At 42.9% G+C, this 22,110-nt stretch overlaps 1 protein-coding gene across 1 annotated transcript in view; it reads right to left on the bottom strand.

Moving 5' to 3' along the window:
* The window catches only part of nell2a (neural EGFL like 2a), a 117,822-nt gene that overhangs the window by 11,932 nt on the left and 83,780 nt on the right, over nt 1-22,110 (bottom strand). Inside the window, exons 14-15 of the mRNA XM_058074907.2 lie at nt 17,805-17,927; nt 13,051-13,146 (exon numbers count right to left, since the gene is read on the bottom strand). Coding sequence (XP_057930890.2) covers nt 13,051-13,146; nt 17,805-17,927 — 219 coding nt within the window. The remainder of the gene's footprint in view (nt 1-13,050; nt 13,147-17,804; nt 17,928-22,110) is intronic.

Genomic DNA, 22,110 nt, shown 5'->3' with positions numbered 1-22,110 from the left:
CGGAATATCAACATAACCCAGCAGACCACATTTTGCTATGAGTTATGTCACCCAAGTCCCACCAATCAGTCAGCCACTGTAGTACTGTACTACTACAGTACTGTACTATGTTCTATGGTCCCATGACAAAACAGCAGCATGAACGTATTACCTCATCCTCATCCCTCAAAGACGCTATTTATGTCCCAGTGTCTAAAAATATTTTCAGCATTCCACCTGCTCCACAAAAAGCCTTTTCTTTTTGGTCTGCATCCTCGCCAGTTGTTTTTTTTTTTAAGTCTCTTCCATCCTCCATGAGAGTGGTCTCTATTTTTGACCGACCCGCAGTCTCCTCTTGGATAAAACGTGTCTCAAGCAAGTACAGGTAATGTATAAAATAACTAAATGAAGCAATTTCAGTGGAAATTATGTGTGAATTCTGTGCAGAATAAATGTTAAAATAACTTGGAAAGGTGTTTCACTCACCGAGGTGAGGTTGAAACCAGCAACCATCCGGGTATGAGAGTACCACGTTACTACGACCCCAGCCACGCCCACTTGCATATGTAAGTAAGCATGGTGACTTAAGTGAGCAGAGTCAGCTGAGGTCTACATGTAAAGTAAAATACATTTCCTCCATTGAAATTGACCATTTATTGGAGGGGGGGGGGCTGAAATATAAGACAGAAAATAATTGCAAACACATTTTTCGCCAGTAGGGGCCCCCCAAAATAAATTGCCCATTAATTTTCAATGGTTGGGAAAATCTTAGTCACAGTAAATGTGGCTTTAGTTTTTTCTAGTCTTGAGCTATAGGTGTATCTCAAGGTGTCCTGAATGAGCAGAACTCAGCATTGACACAGTAAATGACAGGTGTTCAGGTCTTGATGGGCAGGAGGAAGGATGGAGGCGATGGAGGATGAGGAGTTTTCTTGTTATGCTGAGTGGCAGGTCGGCAACAAGGGCGCTATTACAGCAGCATAAAACGAGCACCAAGCGAATGGTTGTTTCTCCTTTCTTCCACCTTTCTACATGCTCCAGTTTTAGCTCCGCTGTCAATCATGGAGGAGTAAAAAACTGTCATCACCTCTGCTCACCCTGCAGTGTGCCTCGACTCTGGAGCCGGTTTGATCTATTCTCCTTATCTCGTCCTTTCATCATCCCCATCACTTTTTGTCCGTTTTTCCTTTTCTCCACCTGGAATGTTAAGATTCTCTTTGTGGATGGCCGTGCTCTGAGGGAGGGATCGCTCTGCAGGTCGGGATGCGGTGCTGCAGTGCAACATTCCGTGCGGCACTGCTCTCAACCTCCTCCAGGAGCCTTATTTCCATCCCCGCAGAGGCTCACCTGATTATCCTGGTAAAAGTCTAGCAGGAATTCCAGGAAAAATCCCTGGGTTCCAATTTGACTTTTGAATTATTTGCCAAGATATTAAATCATATTTCAAGACCCAGATCAGCGACGCTTCCGGGAAGTCAACCTCCAATCGTAGAGGCCTTTGGGCGCCAACATCTTGACCATGATTGATTGATTCCTGTTTATATATTTCATTTCATATCCTATACTCATCTCATATCTATACCTTTCTCACCAGGAGAAACCAGGACTCAGATATTACTTATGTTATTGTAGTTTGCATACATGCTTCTACTGTTATGATTGTAGTGAATAATCAATAGCTTGCCGTTTGGCATAATATTATAGTTGTATTGGTCTTCACTGTAGTAAAGGCACTCGTGTGTAATATGCACAAAGACATTTGCATCCAGATCTAAATCTTCATCCCAGGTACGTGTGGTAAGGCTCAATGAGTTCTGACAGAAGTGGGGAAACTGCGGTTCATTGAGGGGATATACGTATGAACTCCAACATGTTCTGTGACATTCTGAGGCTTTGCTTCCTTGGTGGAGGTAGCATCCCAGTCTGGGGCTGCATGAGTGCTGTCGGCACCAAGGTCAACTTCAGTTCATTGAGAAGAAACATGAAGTCCAACATGTTCTGTGACATTCTAAAGCTCTGCGTCCTTAGTGGTGCTGGTGTCGAGGTCTGGGGCTGCATGAGTTCTGCCGGAACTTGGGGAGCAGATGTCCGAAAAAAAGTCCAAGATGTCCTGTGGTCCTGTGGCATTCTGAAGCTGGTACCGTTGTGGTGGTAGTTTCAAGTTCTAGGCTGCATGACACTGCCTTCACTCTTGTTCATATGAAAAAATGAATTCCAACATTGGGAAGCAGTTTTCCAACATGATAATGAGCCCAAACAACTCTGACACCACTGATTGCTGTAGTACTGCATATTCAGAATAAAATACACTTGAAGTGTGGGAAAACGCAGCCGTGCAGGTCTGAGAGCCGTGCAAGCAGCACAAAGCAGCTTCTCACTGGGTGAGACGTTCCATTGGGGTAGAAGCAGCAGGTCGCACTCTTGCTGAACGACAGCTCCCGCCATTAGCGGGCTTCTAATTAACACACACTAATTAGGAGTGATGGATTGAGCCCCTTTGTAAGGCTGTCTCTAAATAAATAATGGCTACATAATCATTGCACTTAAATAAGCCATTTGAGGTTAAACAGTAGCTGACATCCTCCTCTGTAACGCAGCCAGTGAGCTGCAATATGCAGTCATGCATCATGGGTACTGTGAAGGCCACGCCTCTAATCTTACTGTTGCATTGGGCATTATGCAAAGGACAAACAACCGTTGGCCAAAGAAAACTATCCCTGGATGACCTCAAGGACACAGTGGCCTTCTCCTTTCCAGGACACTTAAAGTTGTGCCTCATCTCCTATTTTTAGTCAACTCCTACTCATTACCATACATGTCAACATCAGTTGAACCTCAAAAGTCGGAACTTTATAGATCTCTTGAGACTTCAGCTCAGTGAGCATCTGAACAAATAACAAGTATGACGACGGCCACGGAACTGCAAACATTTGAACAAAGCTGTACCTTCATAGCAACACACGTCTCTGTCCTGGCGTCACGCAGGAGCCAAAAACTCAGGAAAAAATGTTCATGCCAACACAATCTCGTGAAATCAACACTACTGCTGATAAACGACCACAATGGTGAGAAAGTGGGAGCCTGACAAGCCTCCAAGAGTGTGTAGGAGGCCCACGCGTCTCAGCCAAATCGCTCGTTCTCTCTGTGTGCTGCCCTTTCAAACACAGCAACTACCAAAGCAGAGCTGCTGATCAAAAACAACTTGGGAGTGAGAGGATGACTCAAAATGCTTATCCTCTTGTGAGAAGTTTGTGTGAGGTCTGCTCAGGACAATTTGTATCAACCAAAAAGCACCTTTAAACTACACAAAGCCCCTTGTGAACATTGGAGCGACCACATGTTGGAAGGACTAGATGCCCTTGGTACACTGCAGATGATTTACCACTTGCCAAAATCACATTTCTAGACATGTCCGATCATTTGCCTGGTTTTAAGGCTGAATTACTTATTGACTTCATAGTGCAGCCTAAATTTTAGAATGAGGGATTAGTTGGTCTAGTTTCGCTCAAAAATGTAAACATTTTTTTTGTGTGTCCTGTCTCGGCCCCGTGGGTGTGGGCAAAGCCAGGGCCGACTCCGCAAGACCCGCCCCCGAAGCATCCCTACCAAAGAGACCATGGAGGAGCAATCCCGACCAGCAACAGGAGGAGAGCACATAGCAGAGCATCCAGACCAGTGGTAGCAGACACCCAAATGCCCTGGAGAGCATTCCATGCTCCGAGATACATGCCCCCCACACACCACTCAGGCCCCCGTTCCCACGAGCGAGATCAGGCCCCATCCCAACGCAGCAACCCCAAGCCACCACCGCAGACTTCAGGCCACCAGCAGCATGGATCCCACTGCCCAGAGACTGCTGAACGCCCCCTCAAGGGCACGGAGGTGGCCGCGACCCAGGACAGACCAAGGGAGGTACCGCCAACCGCGCCCCTAGGGCAAGCCCCAGTGTCAGCTGGTTCCAGCGGGACCCCCAGGAAGGCTAGGCAGACCAGGCCAAATCATCCCGCAGCCCAGGGCACCTCGAGCAAGTGTGTGTATGTATCATATGGAGTAATTAAAAATGGAGGGAAGCTGAGCAATGGTGGGTCCCATGCCTGCCCAGATCCCCCTGAGAACTGAGTGTCTAAGGTGTGGTTAAAATTGAAGGGTGACCAAGCCAGAGGAATGCCGAGGACAAAATGCAGCAGGACCGGGGGCCCACACACGCCTACCCCGCACTACCGACCAACCGAGCAGGGCAAGCCAGCACAGCACCGCCCGGAGCAAGCCATGGGCTGCAGGACCGGCCACAGGCCTCACCCAGCCCATCATGGCAGCCAGTCCGGCCCGCCAACCCCCCCAGTGATGGCCTCCGGTCACCGCATGCAGGGGGCTCCACCAGAGATTGCACCAGCTACGACACCCCCAGATCACCAAGAGCCGCGGACAAACCATGCGCCCCAACAGCAGGGAAAGCGCCCCGGCGACACATCCATCACCATGGCAGCCCAGGGTGCGACACCACAGGAGAACCGGAACCATGGGGCAGAGCACAACCATGCCCCCGATAACTCTCAAAATCAGTTATTTTTGATGACCAATACCGACCAATGACCAAATGACAGATTTTCTAGAGTAACTTGGTATTCTGCTTCAAGAAAATAAATATTGCCAACGGGTGGCACGGTTCAGGCGGTAGAGTGGTCGCGGGTTGCATACTCCTTTTTCTAAAGACTTTTTGGCCTACTTGTAAGATGAATTTGTGCTTATTTCAAGATCAGACAGTTTCAGGATGCTGCGTATTCATTTTGCACTTCTATGTCATTTCCTTTGTTTTTTTCAAGTAAAATAAACTAGCTGCATCGACAGATAACTTCATTAGTTTTAAGTACTTTTTCCAAATATCGAGTCTGTTTAAGTACTTTGGCACCCTTTCTTTCATTTAAAATGTATTTAATCATATTTCAAGGTCTATCAAAATGTTTTATGATATACATTTATTAATTTACAATGATACGCTGCTGGTGATCTGCAAGGTCATGGTGCAGGAGGTAGAGCACGTTGATCGCGGAGAGAAAAGATTGGTGGTTCAATCCCTGCTTTCCCCACCCATTCCTTTGGCCAGCCCTTTTTGCAGTGTACAATCTTCCAAGGCAAGCAAGTCCTCGCTGACAGGCCGACAAAGGTTTTCTGGTTCTTGGGACATGCATGGGAAATCCCTTCTCTGACAGGAAAGGAGCCCAAGCTTGTTCGAGAGGTTGAGACATTCCGACTAGACCAGAGGTAGGGAACCTATGGCTCGGGAGCCAGGTAGGGCTCTTTTGATGACTGTATCTGGCTCTCAAGCATTTCTTACCACAATAAAAAATTATTTTTGCTTACATTTTAAAGTAAACATCACAGAAATGACTGTTAAAAATAATATTAAAAATCAACAACTTTTTTATGCATTTTAATTCGTCCATCTATTTTCTACTGCAATACGGCCGACCATATCCATCTTTCCTGATATTTTCCAGGTCAAACACCAAAACTCGATTATTACTGGGTAATGCGGTAGTCTACCTCGGTCATTGAGATGTCAACATGTAAATATAAACTTTTCTCCTTTAGTCAAATAGTCACCTAGCTAAAGCTGCAGAACCAAGCCTTCTGGCAAAGATGGTCAAAAGAATGAAATATACTGAGTACGGTGCAAAACTATGCAGCAGCAGAAGTTGTATTAATGGCAACAAGTATTTGATTTATTATTAGACACTGCGCTGCTCACGAAAGTGTGCTGGCCACACCCCATTGGCGTGGGGTAGTGTGCCTGGTCTACGTAATTAGAGCCTATTATCTAAAACTGTTGGTCTTACATAAAAATGCACACATTTTATTGCATTCAATGTTTAAAAAAATGTATATGGCTCTCACAGATACACATTTTAAAATATCTGGCCTTCATGGCTCTCTTAGCCAAAAAGGTTCCCGACCCTTGGACTAGACATTGTCCGACTCACCTCGAACCACAGTTTGCATCCAGCAACCAGACTCCTCGAGATGGGCTGGAACCCGTTGTACTCTGAAGTCGCCGCAGGGGAGAGGTGCTAAACTGGTGTGGGCTTATTAATAACAAAATATCTATATACCAAATTACTATGATATTAAACCCTACTATGGATTATCACCATTCCTGAGTCCAGTCACCATTTTACATGTCATCTAGGAGGAGTTCCACGACAGGACGGTAGAAAATTGGTTGGACATCACAGAAGAAGAGAAACATGCGGCGTGTAATTGTGATACTCCAGCATAGTTAAAATTAAAAGTGTAGACTCACATTGGACTTTTTTGGTTCAACTCAGGCTCCAAAAGCTTCCTGGGCCGAGTGGATGAACTGTTTGCATAATGAGGTGGGGGGGGGGGCTTACCTAAAAAAGTCAATTACCTCAATTCTTTACTCTAAAAACATGAACACCGGAGGAAAACCACTGTCTATTGTCCATTTGAAGGAGGACCGAGGAAATTTAGCTAGCTAAATTGGCTAGCTAACAATAAAGTTAAAATCAAGCACATAGCGTATGAAGATGCAGCGTATAGCTTAAACACAGTTAAATACAAACACATAGTTCCACAAGTACTGACAAACTTAGTGTGACCCTTAACACCACACACACACACACACACACACACACACACACACACACACAAGAGAAGTAGAGTGATGACCAAGGCAGGAGATATCTGGTATGTATGATATGGCTTATTATATTATAAATATGGTTTGTTTACAGCACAAGAAATGGCAGAACGTTCCAGACGTCCTGGCATCGTTCTTGCTGACAAGAAAGACAGAGATGGGCCGGTGATGCTGAAACCAGGGCGACGACGCGTGCTGATTGGTCCACGTCTTGCACAATCTTAAAATGTATAAAAAGCTGGGCAGGGAAAGAAAGGGTGCTTTTTTGCAGCTGCGCTGTACTAAGACCCAACTTCCTGTTTGCATACAGGGAATGCAACTAAGCCCGGACGTCTGTATTAGATATTGTTTGTATCAGGAATAAATACTCTGGTTTTCATATACCGGTTTGGTTATTTAGTCTGCCCATATCCTCAATTTGACACCCACAAGGAGATCGCCTCGAAGTAAGGGAGGTCGAGATTTCCTTCACTTTTTTTCAGGCCAAATAAATATCAAACCTCAGCAATGAAAGAAAGACTACATAGACCAAAAGAAAGACCTCAGCAGGCGTGGAGAGCAATGAGAGGAGAGCAATGCCTTATTTTGAGGAGCTTGACAAAGTTTTGGGCTACCAACACCAGCCTTGTCAGCTTGCCGAGGTGGAATAATACCAGAATAATACCAGAATGCTGTACTTCCATAATCCAGGAAGCTATTACAAAAGACAAGGCTATAAAAGTATGGACTTCTGTCAGTTGTATTTGTTTCATTCAATGTTCACAGCACAATTTTGAGTGTAAATACTAGCCTGTGGGTTAACGTTAGCACGCTAGCTTGCTATGGTCAAATGAATGATGCCTCGCTTGTCGCTACCCTCCCATTCTCCCATTCATTTGTTTTCATTTGTTTATATGGTAGCAAACTAGTTTCATTGTAAACCGATAGTAACAACTAAGTAAGAACTAACAACTATTTTACAGCCGTGGTCTGGTTTCATGTATTTTTAGCGTTCGGTCAGAAAACAATGGTGATGAGATAGATCAACTTCCCCTTGCTACGAGCCTGAGACATTCACTCTGTGCTAAAAGGTTTTACATTTTGCACCTTAATTTGTCCATTTTTGTAACTTTCCATTGACATGTTTATATGTAAATAAGGACTACAGTGAGTTGCAGCATCCATGCAATGTTGAAGAGATAGGGTATGTCAGCTGTACCTATAAATATCAAATATAACTTGGTCATGATTTAGTTTATTTCTAGTTCATGCCACATGTAAATGTAAACGTAAATGTAAAGTTACCCGAGTTTGTAGACATCACACTAAAAGCCCGACTTTGAATGTTGTACATTCATGCAAAAAGGTCAAGTAACAACACAGAGGAAATAAACCAAATATTCCAACATGTGGTCATTATACATCGTATAACAACACTAAGGCGGCCATATTGACTGTGCAGCTTGTCAGGGGCACACGTTACATGGCCACCCCGGCTTACATTTATATCCATGACTCCAGTGTGTGTGTGTGTGTGTGTGTGCGTGTATGTGTTGCCTCGGCGGTGCCCTGCATAATTCATGAGGTGTCACACTTCTCGGCTCGCTGGTGTCTGTCAGCTTGCCTTCCCCTACCCCCAACACCCCCCCCCCCAACCACACACACAATGATAATGACAAGTCACAAAAACAGCACAAATATAGAACACATGAGTGCATAATTATAACACAAACTAAACAACAATTGAATAGGCCAACTGGTACATTGTGTGTGTGTGTGTGTGTGTGTGTGTGTGTGTGCATGGTTTTAGGTTCGTGTGGGTGTGTTTTATGACAGGCCATCAAGTCTGCAGCCGTCTCAGGGGAGGCCTTTAAAAGCTGCCAGGCTTCTCTGAGAAGAAGGAAGGTTCGGTTCAGACTTTAGTGAAAGCATTTCCATGTTCACCCACTAGCACCCAAACACGTGGGAGGAAACCAGGCTAGCCCCCCCCCCATCCCCTAGAACCCTCTTCTGTCAGTCTGGGAACATCTCTGTCTCCTCTGTTCCACTTCAGCTCCTCTGGAAGTCGTCACCTCCATCGATTCCTTGAAGCTCCATCCATGACAGAAAGGACTGTTCACCACATCCAACATTAAATAGCGTCTATCTCTTTCGTCACACTGAAAGGAGACTGCTAAACAATGAAAACATAACTTGTCAATCACACTAAATTGGGCCTGAAAATCTGGTGAGGGTCCCTGGTGGTGGTGGTCCAGGAAATAAAATCACATCAAAAAAGAAAAAAATGAAATAAGTTGTTCTCTCTATTTGTATGTAAATATTGAATATATTTGAAATATTTATGTCAACAACAGTAGGCAAACATCTGATGGAGTTGTTTACAACTCACAGACACACATCATGTATTATATATGATGCAACATGTCCAAAAAACTTGTAAATAAAGCAGATGCAACAGAATAAACAAGCACACTAGTTTTTCCTTTAAGAACATACTCGGTTAAATATGCAAATGTTTGGACAGAGATGCCTTAATAACTGAATAATAATCATAGCATGACGCAACCATCAGGCATAACACAAATACAGTCGTCCATCGCCACGTCGTGCTTTGAATTTGGCGACTTTGCTCTATCAGTTTTTCCAAAACATGTCAATTGATCAATCATTGTTGAGTATAGCCTGTTATTAGCCAAACATTTTGCATATTTAAGCAAATTGGACCTGTACATGTTTTCGCCACATGTTTCTGACAGATGTAACAAAAAAGGAAATTATTGCTATTGTAAAAAAAACTTCAAGCAAAAACAGCAACTGATTGTAATAGAATCGAAATGGACATTATAAAAATGGTAGCAAGATCATAGAACCGCTGATGGACATCAATAATTTATCATTTCATACTGGAAGATTGGCCCAAGAAATGAAAATGAAAATGAAATGAAACTAGTTCCAATTTTTTAATGGTGACAAACACCAATTTACAAACTATTGACCTGGTCTCCTGGTCTCCTGGTCTGACAAAAGCCTTTGACACAATCAATCATGACATCCTAATAACTAAATTAGAAAGGTACAGAATAAGAGGATTAGTTCTGAACAGGGTCAAAAACTACTTAGCTGACAGGAAGCAATATGTAAAGATAGGCGAATGCACGGGAGGAACATGCGTGATACCCAACGAAGAATCGAAGCCAGATCTTCCAGGTCTCCCGACTGTGTGGCCAACATGCCAAAGTCACAACATAAATGATAAAAAAAAATGTGGAATGTTATGTTATTATTTCAGACTGGCTTCTCCAATAACTTAGCACCACAGTGGCTTGTAGTTAGCCAGTGTGGTGCAGTGAGGAGCCACTATGCCAATGAATAAGTTCTTCTGTGTAACAATGTTAACAATAACAATAATAATGTCTCTTTAGCTTGATTAGTATGCAGGTCACTTTATGTGAATGCAGCTGTCTCTTTTTATCTGTTTTTATATCTTTATAATGCACAGAAAAGAGAAAAATGTGTGTTCAAGTCTGACATAAGGATTGTGGAAGGTGGCCAAAATGAGCCAAAAAGTGCAGTTTTCCTTTAGGTGGTTGTTACTTGTTGTTCAGTGAGGAAACTCTCTATACCTCCACTGATGTTCCCACATTTGGTGACCCTCGTTGTGAGTAATATGTCGACCAACAACAGCGCAGCCATACCGGTGCCACTCAATGCTAACGAGGCAGCTATCAACCAACAGCCAACAGCTGTTTTTCCTTACAATCCACAACGATATTGAGATTTCCGCACCAACATCACAAATTGCAACATTGCTTAAATTGCTGCACGATGTTGTTAGTACTGTGCCATGTTCAAGTCCGTGAGGAAGCGGTTAGGATTTACTTGGCAAGTTGTGTAATAACAGTGACCTTACCAACTGCATAGAAATCAGTGGTGGGGTTAACATTCCACCTACCAGTTTTACTCACAGCGTCTTGAAAGAAAGAGCTTGGAAAACATGACACAGCACCGTAAGAGGTAGATAACAACAGACAAGCCGCTACCAGCAGATCTTCAATAATAATCCTTTCTGAATGTTCCTAAATGGGCTTTTTACTCACAAACATTAAGAATTTAAAACCAGTATCATAAATAAACAAATCTTATTTTGAGCTGACACTGTAATAAAAAAAACAAAACATGTTTGTGTTAGTGTGAGGTCTCACTTGCTCACATTTGCTGAACGTTTGTGGGCGAGTTTAAGAGCTGATATGCTAATAATAAAGAAAGCTAGTAATATAAAAATATGCTTGCTGACCGACCGGATTGTATTAAATAATACAAAGAGATTTCCCCTATTTCCCGTGAGATGCGATTAATCATGAGTTAACTGTGAAGCCACAAAATGTGATTAATTGCAATCAAATACTTTAATCAATTGACAGCCCTAATTAACTTATTCATTTATTGCAATAAAGAATGGTTGTTTGTCTATATGTGCCCTGTGATTGGCTGGCCACCAGTCCAGGGTGTACCCCGCCTCTCGCCCCAAGACAGCTGGGATAGGCTCCAGCACCCCAGTGACCCTTGTGAGGAAAAAGCGGCAAAAAAGGAATGAATGAATGCATTTATTGCAATAAAATTACAATGTAAAATGAGATCACGAACGTCAGCAATCAAAATGATCAATTATCTAAAATGATACGACAAACAATCTTCGAGGTTTTGAAATGGCAACTTTTTCATACCATGGTGGTATTCGTTAAAACCAGTAAATGGCTCACGTCCAGTTGACTCCTTTCTAGTGGTTGGTTGTGAGCTACTGTACGGATGAAGTCAAATTGAACGGAAGCCTCGTGTCTTAGGAGTTAGGAGACTATTTGAAGGCCGAGCCATCAGGTGATAACGCTGCTACAAGACAGGAGAGAGACGGCAGCACACGGACGTCGTCAGCGTCTCACAGCAGCAGTGGGAGAAAATTCATTTACGTTAAGACCAGCAGTAAAGGTGGAACGCCTCATAAAAAAAGCACCTTTATGTGCAATCAATACCTGAGCCAATGAGAAAAGCTCTTCTACTCGGCTGGGGGGGGGGGGCATGACTTGACTTTCTATTAGCGCCGCTGTTTGTCTCCTGAAGGCCATTCCAGTGGAGGTTGAAATGGGATACGAGGACAGCACTGAGGCTTATTAGACGTACTGTGGTGCGAGCACGGCGGCCGAGATGAGATTCTCGACTTTCACGCCGGCAATAGTAAAAGCACACACCGGGCAGCCATGTTGTTTACACACAGTACTTCCATGATCAATTACAATACTTCATTTAACAATCATTGGGTCTAACAAATGGTACAGTCATGTTTGGTATACAACTTGTGTAGGGTACAACAAATGATTGACAGGAAACAGTAATAAAAGGACACCAAATATGAAGACTACTACTGGCTGTGTATTTCGTACATTACATCACATAGTGGGAAAAAGGAGGCTAACTAGTTTGCTCGGTAGCATGCTATGATTCAAGTGTCCCCCCCAGTGATCCTGTAGCCTGCACATGACTGTTGCGTAATGTGGTGGAAAAAAAGAATAACAGGAGTCTAAAGGTGACTATAGGGGTGTTATTTTATGTCCACATGGCTCTAATAATTGCAAAAAACATATATGTAAATGTGTCCTGGTGCTTGGAGAGGAGAGTGGTGGTGGACAGGAGATGACTTTTAGCTTGGCTTGAATGCCTTATATTACTATATTTTACTTCATTTGGCCATTTTTATGCTTGAAAATGAGTCAGGCAAAACATCATTTAATAATAATTTAGCTGTGATAAAGTGAAGCTGCAAATCGGCAAGCGGTTACTGTTTGTACAAACGACTACTCACATTCACACCTATGGACAACTTGGAGTCTTAAATTAACATCATGTTTTGGAATGTGGGAGGGAACCTATGTACACACGAGGAGAACATGCTAACTCCACAAGGGGAGATCCAAAACCCTCGATTGCTTGTCTATATGTGTACTGTGATTGGCTGGTGACCAGTCCAGAGTGTACGCCGCCTCTCGCCCAAAGTCAGCTGGGATAGGCTTACGCCTGCGAACCCAGTGAGGATAAGCGGCGAAGAAAATGCATGGATGAGGCTTACACCAGTGCAGTGAGATGAACACGGGCTGGATAGGACAGGAGTTTGGCCCATGATGATTTGGCCAATGCACGGAACCCCCACACTGATTAATGCGTGATATAGAGGCATTCCCATACTGCTGCATGAGCAGTTCAAATCCTCCATCGTGGCAATAAAAGAGCTACAAGCCCATTACTCACAGAGGAGCGTATCCACACACACACACACACACAGACACACACACACACAGTAAATCAAGCCCAATAAGCAGAGCGGAGCATGCATTTAATCATCAAATGGATGTCGGCATTGTAACATTATAACCTTCACATACCTGTCTCACATCTCTTCCCGGTGAATCCTTGCGGGCAGGCGCAGTTGTTGGGCGACAAGCACGTCCCGCCGTTCTGGCACAAGTCGTCACACGTGGCTAACAAAATAAATAAATAAATGAAGAAGAAGAAGAAGAAGCATTATTCCACAAGATGAATGAGTATTAACTATGCAATTAGAGCAGCAGCAGCATCCAGTACGTATTTGCATGAAGAAGAAGAGCTAATTTGCTGACGTGATTCATTATGATGAATGCTTCTCACCAAGGTTAATGCAGAAAATGTTCATTATCCACGGTCGGGCTGTTTGTTCATGAGTGTCCACAAGTTGGCAGATGAAGTAGATAAACAGCAGTGAACAAATATTAAAACTTCATTTGGGTCTCAGCTTCCAAATACTGTGTATATATATATATATATATATATATATGTATGTATTTACACGTATATACTATATATATATGCATGTGTGAATATGTCTACAAGCTTTATTGTGTGTGGAAATAGTGCAGCTCCTCCATAAACATGATCTTTTTTTCCGGAGCGAGCACACGTTCCATGAAAGGAGATGTACTACACAGTGTTAGGTTTTTTTTTTGCATGCTTTAAAACATTTATATGTACTTAATGTACATGTAATAACATGTCAGTAAAAACACCGCCAAACATAACATAACATTCAATTCAGAAAATCTCTTCATTTGGGATGAGATGGAAAGTTAAACATTATTATTATGGACTGGCTCAGTAGCCAGCCCATAGACTGCTACTGGCAGTATTATATTGTTATTCCTTGTGGCGTTTAGCTATTATTATATCTTAATCTTCCCATTTTTGCGCGCGTAATGCGGCCAAAACCGCAAGAAGGACCCCCACGCATGTTACACCGTCGGAATCGTGACGCTCAGGACTACAGCGGTATTTATTTTTTGGAACGTTGTGTGTAACCATGGCGACGCTATTAACCGAAACGTTCAAAAATGGGCCAGTAGTTTAGGTATACCTGTTCTATTTTTAGAACAGCCGCATTCCAGAGAAAACGAGAATTTACAGACTATTCATCCCCTTGTAGCTCAGCCATACGGCCACGTAGAAACGTGATTGATGGCTCATTTTTTAGATAAACTTCCGAACTCTCTCTGTGGCTAAATGCTAATTGCTAGCATGTTAGCATGTTAGCATTTAAGCTAATTTACTCATGTCTAAAGGCAAATACACACATGGCATGATGTAGGGAGGTCATAGGACAACCTTGGCACTTTCTAAACTTGAGGCTCTCTTGCTAGGTGCTAGCATGATGACTGTTAGCATGTTAGCATTTAAGCTAATTTACTCACGTTTAAAGGCAAATACACATATGTCATGATGTAGGGAGGTTATAGGACAACCTTGGCAGTTTCTAAACTTGAGGCTGTCTTGCTAGGTGCTAGAATGTTAGCCGTTAGCATGTTAGCATTTAAGCTAATTTACTCATGTCTAAAGGCAAATACACACATGGCATGATGTAGGGAGGTTATAGGACAACCTTGGCACTTTCTAAACTTGGGACTCTCTTGCTAGGTGCTACCGTGGTAGCCGTTAGCATGTTAGCATTTAAGCTAATTTACTCATGTCTAAAGGCAAATACACATATGTCATGATGTAGGGAGGTTATAGGACAACCTTTGTAGTTTCTAAACTTGAGGCCATCTTGCTAGGTGCTAGCAGGGTAGCCGTTAGCATGTTAGCATTTAAGCTAATTTACTCATGTCTAAAGGATAATACACACATGGCATGATTTAGGGAGGTTACAGGACAACCCAGGCACTTTTTTAACGTAAGGCTCTCTTGCTAAGTGCTAGCATGATGACTGTTAGCATGTTAGCATTTAAGCTAATTTACTCATGCCTAAAGGCTACTAAGCACATGTCATGATGTGGGGAGGTTATAGGACAACCTTGGTACTTTCTAAACTTGAGGCCCTCTTGCTAGGTGCTAGCAGGATGACTGTTAGCATGTTAGCATTTAAGCTAATTTACTCACGTTTAAAGGCAAATACACATATGTCATGATGTAGGGAGGTTATAGGACAACCTTGGCAGTTTCTAAACTTGAGGCTGTCTTGCTAGGTGCTAGAATGTTAGCCGTTAGCATGTTAGCATTTAAGCTAATTTACTCATGTCTAAAGGCAAATACACACATGGCATGATGTAGGGAGGTTATAGGACAACCTTGGCACTTTCTAAACTTGGGACTCTCTTGCTAGGTGCTACCGTGGTAGCCGTTAGCATGTTAGCATTTAAGCTAATTTACTCATGTCTAAAGGCAAATACACATATGTCATGATATAGGGAGGTTATAGGACAACCTTTGTAGTTTCTAAACTTGAGGCCATCTTGCTAGGTGCTAGCAGGGTAGCCGTTAGCATGTTAGCATTTAAGCTAATTTACTCATGTCTAAAGGATAATACACACATGGCATGATTTAGGGAGGTTACAGGACAACCCAGGCACTTTTTTAACGTAAGGCTCTCTTGCTAAGTGCTAGCATGATGACTGTTAGCATGTTAGCATTTAAGCTAATTTACTCATGCCTAAAGGCTACTAAGCACATGTCATGATGTGGGGAGGTTATAGGACAACCTTGGTACTTTCTAAACTTGAGGCCCTCTTGCTAGGTGCTAGCAGGATGACTGTTAGCATGTTAGCATTTTACCTAATTTACTCATGTCTAAAGGAAAATACACACATGATGTGGGGACACTGTAGGACTGCCCCAAACTTTTCAGGACCTGAGGCTGTTTTGCTACGTGTTAGCACGGTAGCCGTTATCATGTTAGCATTTTAGCTAATTTACTCAAGTTTAAAGGCAAATACACACTTGGCATGATGTGGGGACACTATGGGACTGCATCAACCTTTTCCGTACTTGAGGCTTTCTTGCTGGGTGCTACCGTGGTAGCCGTTGGCACACCGGGCCCGAGGTTCACAGCACAGGTGGCCAGTCCATCAAAATTTCTGCGGGAATTTTCTAGTTATTATTATAATTAACATTATTGTTAAACATACAGTGATGTGAAAAGGTGTTGGCCTGATTTTCAACAAGACGTCATGCTTGTTTTGAGTCACTGGGCTCTAATTTCGTGGCACAGCATGAGGTGGCGCAGGGTGGTGGAGTGCAGAGCAGCCCACGCAGTGGTTAAATTTGGTCCAGCGCACCACTGGGCACAGATGATTTGGTAATTTGGTAGACTGGACTGCACCGAGATGGCCGTGCCGTGGATTTTCAGCTTGGCGCAGTGACAATTTTGTGACAAACGGTGCGCTAAAGGTGCCCTGAAAGTTCGCCAGCTCTGACCTAGTCTATTTTTGGCATAGGCGAGGCGCACCCTGCGCAGTGGTAAATTGGCTGACCGGCGCACAGTCAGACATGTCACCAAAACCTCACAGGTAACCATCCAATCACTGGTTTGTTATGCAAATTAGCCAAGACGCAGCACAGACTTTGTGGAAACAGAGAAAGTGACCCATTAGACAACCAATAATTAACAAGTAATATAAAGTTGGTTGTTAAAATCTGGCCGTAAGATCTATTTTTTACTGGTAATTTTTTCTCTTTTTTTCTGGTGACTTTTAGTCAGATTTTCCATACACCGTTTTATAGATGAAGCCCCTGTTAATTATCCGCCTTGGTTGTGTTGTTTTTGGATACAGGAAGAAGAAGGGGAAATGATGCGTAATGCGTCATTTGACGTTGTCCGTGCGTCGCTGATTGAGTCTTTGAATGAGATATCCCGATTGGTTACAATTGCCATATATACAGGAATAACCCTGTTTGCTCATGCATGTAAACGGGTTATTCAGAATGTTTCAGAAACCAGAATGTTGACCTTAACTGGAATAGTGACTGTGGTTCGCTGGACTTTGGGCGAATTAAAAAAAATGCAGGCCTTAAAAGCCAAATGGTCTTAAAATTTTGACCAAACTACAAATAATTTCTATGCATCTTCATAACACAACGCACGGGGAGAACATGCAAACTCCACACAGAGATGGCCGAGGGTGGGATTGATAAATACTGTTTAATACGGCTTAATTCTTGAATTCTTAGTTCTTTAATTCACTTCCAGATTTGATGTAACAACCCTCAAGTCTTTGCTGCAATCACTGTAAACATCATCCCAAACATCTTCACTCCGCGCCCTTGCAAACGTGACTTGGGAAACGGGCATTTTCTGATGAATGCCGACCAACGTGGCCGCCACTACGTAGAAATTTTTACGAATTTAAACAATATCAAACATATTCAAGCAAAGTTAAAAAATCATGTCTGTGACCCATTAAACATACAATATATACCGTACACAGTAGTTTTACTCTATGGGCTCTATTTTCACCAAGTTTAGTCTTAACCAATCAAATGAATGCTTCTCATTGCCTTTAAATGTGCAGGGCCTACTGGACTGCGCATCAGAGGCCACAATGCGTGTCACCATGTCGACCACCTCTGTTCCTGACAGTCACATTAAACACAGCAGCGGGCTAATTGAAAAGATGTGCCAGATGTTTGTCACCAAAAGAGCCATAGCTCTTTTTTCACATGCAGTTCAGGTGTATCTTGACCAAACAGTCCTGCTTAGGGGCGCCTGTGTTTGGGCAGTGGGTGTTTGTGTGCTTGGGCAGTCACTCCAGAGGCCCAAATATGGTAAGTGTATACAAGCAACAAAAAGTCTGTCAAAAGGTCATGTTGCCTTCAAAAGATGTCGGGTGTGTAGTACCTTTGCAGATGGTTCCATTGCCGGTGTAGCCGGGCTTGCAGGAGCAGCTGTGCCCTCCTACCATGTTGAAGCACAAGGCGTTCTCGTCACAGTCGTGGACTCCACTCAGGCACTCGTCGTGCTCTGGGAAGCACACAAAGAAGGCGTGTTTAGTTTCCTCATGACAAATACATTTATTTGGTCTTGTTGTAAGAAGAAATTAGTCACAAATATCTGATGGGAGGATGAGTTATTTCAGATGTTGTACTTCAATTGGTTGTTGTCATTTGGACCTGACAGAGGAATAAATTGGGTGTCTCGAACATGTAAATTAACTCCTTAATGTGTGCAAATGGGTTTTTGTGTTGTTTCTTTTTATCTCCTAAATGACATTGAAAAGTAAATGCAGTCAACCGGTGTTTTCTGGGAAATCACAACCACTTAATCCTCGGTCACAATCAAGTCGTACGAGCTCCTCCAGAGAAAATGCAAGAAACATTGTGCTGATTTTTGAGACGTGGACCGGTTCTTGGTCATGTCAGACTAACTCTACGGATGCTTATGTTTTTTTTGCAGGTTGCAAACAAACAAACAAAGATACACACTTTGTACATCTTTGTGCGTCATCCGTAATTAGGACTTCATTCCCATCACAGTTTGACTTTGTTCCCTCTCCTAAAATGATAGCTTTTTCCCAACTTAATTTTCCAAAAATGACAACTCAATTCGTTCTTTTGGTTTCTCATCATATGAAAAAAATGCCTTTTACTAAACTTGGGTTTTTTTTTGCATTACAACTTTTTTTCTGAATATTTTGACTTTAGTCTTGTCAAATGACTGCTGATGTTTCCATTTTTGGTGTTGTAGTTATCGTGTTAAATAGATTTATTGGGCTGCCTTCTCCTCACATGTTTGCTTACAAGGTGATATATTTCTGTTGTCTTTCTAATCCCTGCTGCAGCGACATCTTACCTGGGAAGCTCATCTTAGCATGAAAGCATTGGAAAGCGTTTCAAGTTCATCCTTCTGAGATAAAGAGCACTTTGAATGTATAGCCTTCATGTGCCCCTGAACGCACAAAGGACAAAGACCACTTTCCTCTGACATTCACGTAAGTATTGCTTTCGGAGATAAGTAGCTGCTTGGTGAGCACAATATCAACTCAAGGGAAGGAAACTTTTGGGACTTGACTGACATGTGGTCAGTTTGACATGAGCCAAATCATGAAAGGTGCATCAGCCCTCGTGTACTTTTCATTCATTCATTCATTTTCTACTGCTTATCCTCACGAGGGTCGCAGGGGGTGCTGGAGCCTATCCCAGCTGTCTTTGGGCGAGAGGCAGGGTACACCCAGGACTGGTGGCCAGCCAATCACAGGGCACATATAGACAAACAACCATTCACACTCACATTCATATCTATGGACAATTTGGAGTGGCCAATTAACCTAGCATGTTTTTGGAATGTGGGAGGAAACCGGAGTACCCGGAGAAAACCCACGCATGCACGGGGAGAACATGCAAACTCCCACACAGAGATGGCCGAGGGTGGAATTGAACCCTGGTCTCCTCGCTGTGAGGTCTGCGCGCTAACCACTCGAATGTCGTGCCGCCCCTATTTCACAACAATTCAGTGCTAAAATCCGAATGAAACAAGTAGGTATTCAAGCTACTACAGCTACATTGAAGGTGTAAGATTTCATATATTTGTATAGTATAGAATATTACATACAGTATACTATGTTTGTTGTACAGTTTAATGAATATACATTACTCCTCGCCACTTCACGCTTCACTTTTAGTTTTGCAAAAATATATTAATGAATAAATCATCATTGTTTCATGGTTGAATACAGCCTATTATTAGTAAAAAAAAAAAAAAAAGTTCGACTATTTAAAGGGGACCTTTTCAGCTTTTTCCACTTTGCTGACCTACAAATGTAGCTAGAATGTTGTATTATTGTGCTAAACTATGCCAAAGTTTCAGATCATTAGGTTTGGGATGTTTGGGATGGTCTTGAACGTTCAGTTTCAGAGATTTTTTTCTAACACCGGCTTGACGCAGCCAGTGACTTACATGGGTGTACTGTACAAGCTATGAGCTGTACAAGCTATGAGCTGTACAAGCTGAGTATTACCAAGCAAATGGAGTGGGCGTGCCCGGAGGCGGGCCAGACCTAAAACAGACCGTTTTAGAAATTCAAAGAAATACAGCTGGAATAGGTGTACATTCTGGAAGAATTAGACAGCTTTCTGTGCAGGTTATTGTGTGTAGCAGCTCTATAGGAGTCCACAACTCAATACTCAACTCAAGGGCTGAAAATGAACACAATAGGTCCCCTCAAAGCAAACTGTACATAATTGCACGCCGAAATGAAGCATATTCAGCCATAAAAATGCTTGGTCATTCACGGATGACGTGTAGTATCCTACACTGGTCACTCGGTATCAGTAAAGAATTGCAATTGGTGGAAATTCACTGATCACATTTAGGTGTGGAATCAATGACCTAGTTATTATTATTCGTTTATCTCCAAAAACTGTTCATGTCATGATTTGTTCTATGAGCATGTTGTGCTAAGCTCGGCTTCAGGGACAAGTTGGCGCAGTAAAAGAAGAATCTTTTATCACGGTGCGAACAACAAGAGGAAGTTTGCAAGAAGCAGAAGAAGCAGCCCCACTCACAACCAGACGAGTCACCAAGTACAAAAATACAAATAGGAGCTCCCACTCATGATTGTAATTCCAATGATACAATAGATGTGTACTTCATACCGTGGAGGTTAACCATCAAGGCGATGTGGCCCCCAGTGAAAAGGAGTTTGGCGCCCATGCTTTTTAGTGATTTTTCTATTCGGGGCGTCACATGTCTGTACTGTCAGCACTGCAGGCCAGTCCAGAGGTAATTGCTCCCTGGATGCTGCTGCTGCTGCTCAGGGCGTAGACAGACAAACAATCAATTATGTACAGCCAGTCACCGGGGGACGTGTCCTCTCCTGCTCCACTCGCTCCATCCTTCCGACAAAACATCGACCTTGGGCCACTGGACTGAAAACACATCACTTCTTATCTTTAACTCCATGATGGCGGCACCTTTGGGATCATTGCCATCTTATGACACGAGCAGGAGGAACAACTCCTGCTATACTTCTGTGCGGCAAACAAAAGCAGCCAAGAAAACACCTCAGATGTTGGAGAAATAGCTCAATACTGGTTTTCATCTACCATATACAGCGGAACCTTGGAAACGGACACAATTTGCCGTGGCATTTATTTATTTATGAAACGCCTGACAAAGTGAAGACGAGCTTGTGAACTGTTAATGCACATCAATGACACACTTGGCAGGCAATTTGTGTCCAAAAATGGAGTAACCACGGCCCCTGCACGACTTCCTCCTATACCGTTTGTAGCTGGTGGCACAAACTGGAAGTCCTTTTATGCACAGGTGAGTGTGACCAATCACAGGGGAGTGGGCGTGCCTGCAGGCGTGTCATGGGTGGAATACATTAAAACAGACCGTTTTCGCGGGAACCACAAAATCCAAAGAAATACAGCTGAATAGGTGCAGATTCTGGAAGAACTATGAAGCTTTGTGTGCTGGTTATTGTGTGTAGCTGCTCTATAGAAGTCCACAACTCAATACAAATGGCCGAAAAATGAGCATAATAGGTCCCCTTTTCTGTTGTTTTTGTTCAGTAGTGGTTTTTGTCTGGGAAGGTTTTTGCCGAGTGTCTTGACTACGGTGGCATCATGAAGACTGACCTTAACTGAAGCAAGTGAGGCCTGCAGTTCTTTGGATGTTGTTGTGGGGTCTTTTGGGACCTTTTGCATGAGTCGTCACTGCGCTCTTGGGGTCATTTTTTTGGCTAGCCAATTCCTTACAGGGAGCTGGGGGGTATTTAAGGCCATTTTGGTTATAGTGGGGCATATTGCTGAAACAATCTTTCACTTGGTGATACAAGCACCAAAATTGGCACACTTGTGCAATAGAACCTACTTTTTCAAAAAAGTACAATATCCAACTTCAAATACAAAATGGGCGCCATTTTTCAAGATGGCCGCCATTCATAGTCGTTCGAAATCGTATTTGCACTAAAATAATGACAAAATAATGTCATTGTGATAATCTGTACATCAAAATATATGTTTTTGGACACGAGGAAGCCAATTATGTATTCAAAATTTCAATATCATCAATTGCTATAGCCATATAAGGACAATTATGTGACTTTTACATGCATAAATGTCTCAGTGAAGTTACCAATACGGTATCACAATTCTTCATGACAGAAGTGCAATAGATTGAACTGAATTTCGCCTGAATC

This window comes from Doryrhamphus excisus, linkage group LG1, assembly GCF_037039965.1.
Source record: "Doryrhamphus excisus strain RoL-2023G ecotype Guam linkage group LG1, RoL_Dexc_Guam_v1.1, whole genome shotgun sequence".
NCBI lineage: Eukaryota > Metazoa > Chordata > Actinopteri > Syngnathiformes > Syngnathidae > Doryrhamphus > Doryrhamphus excisus.
Note: the sequence above shows the minus strand (reverse complement) of the source record. Positions and strands in the feature narration are given on the sequence as shown.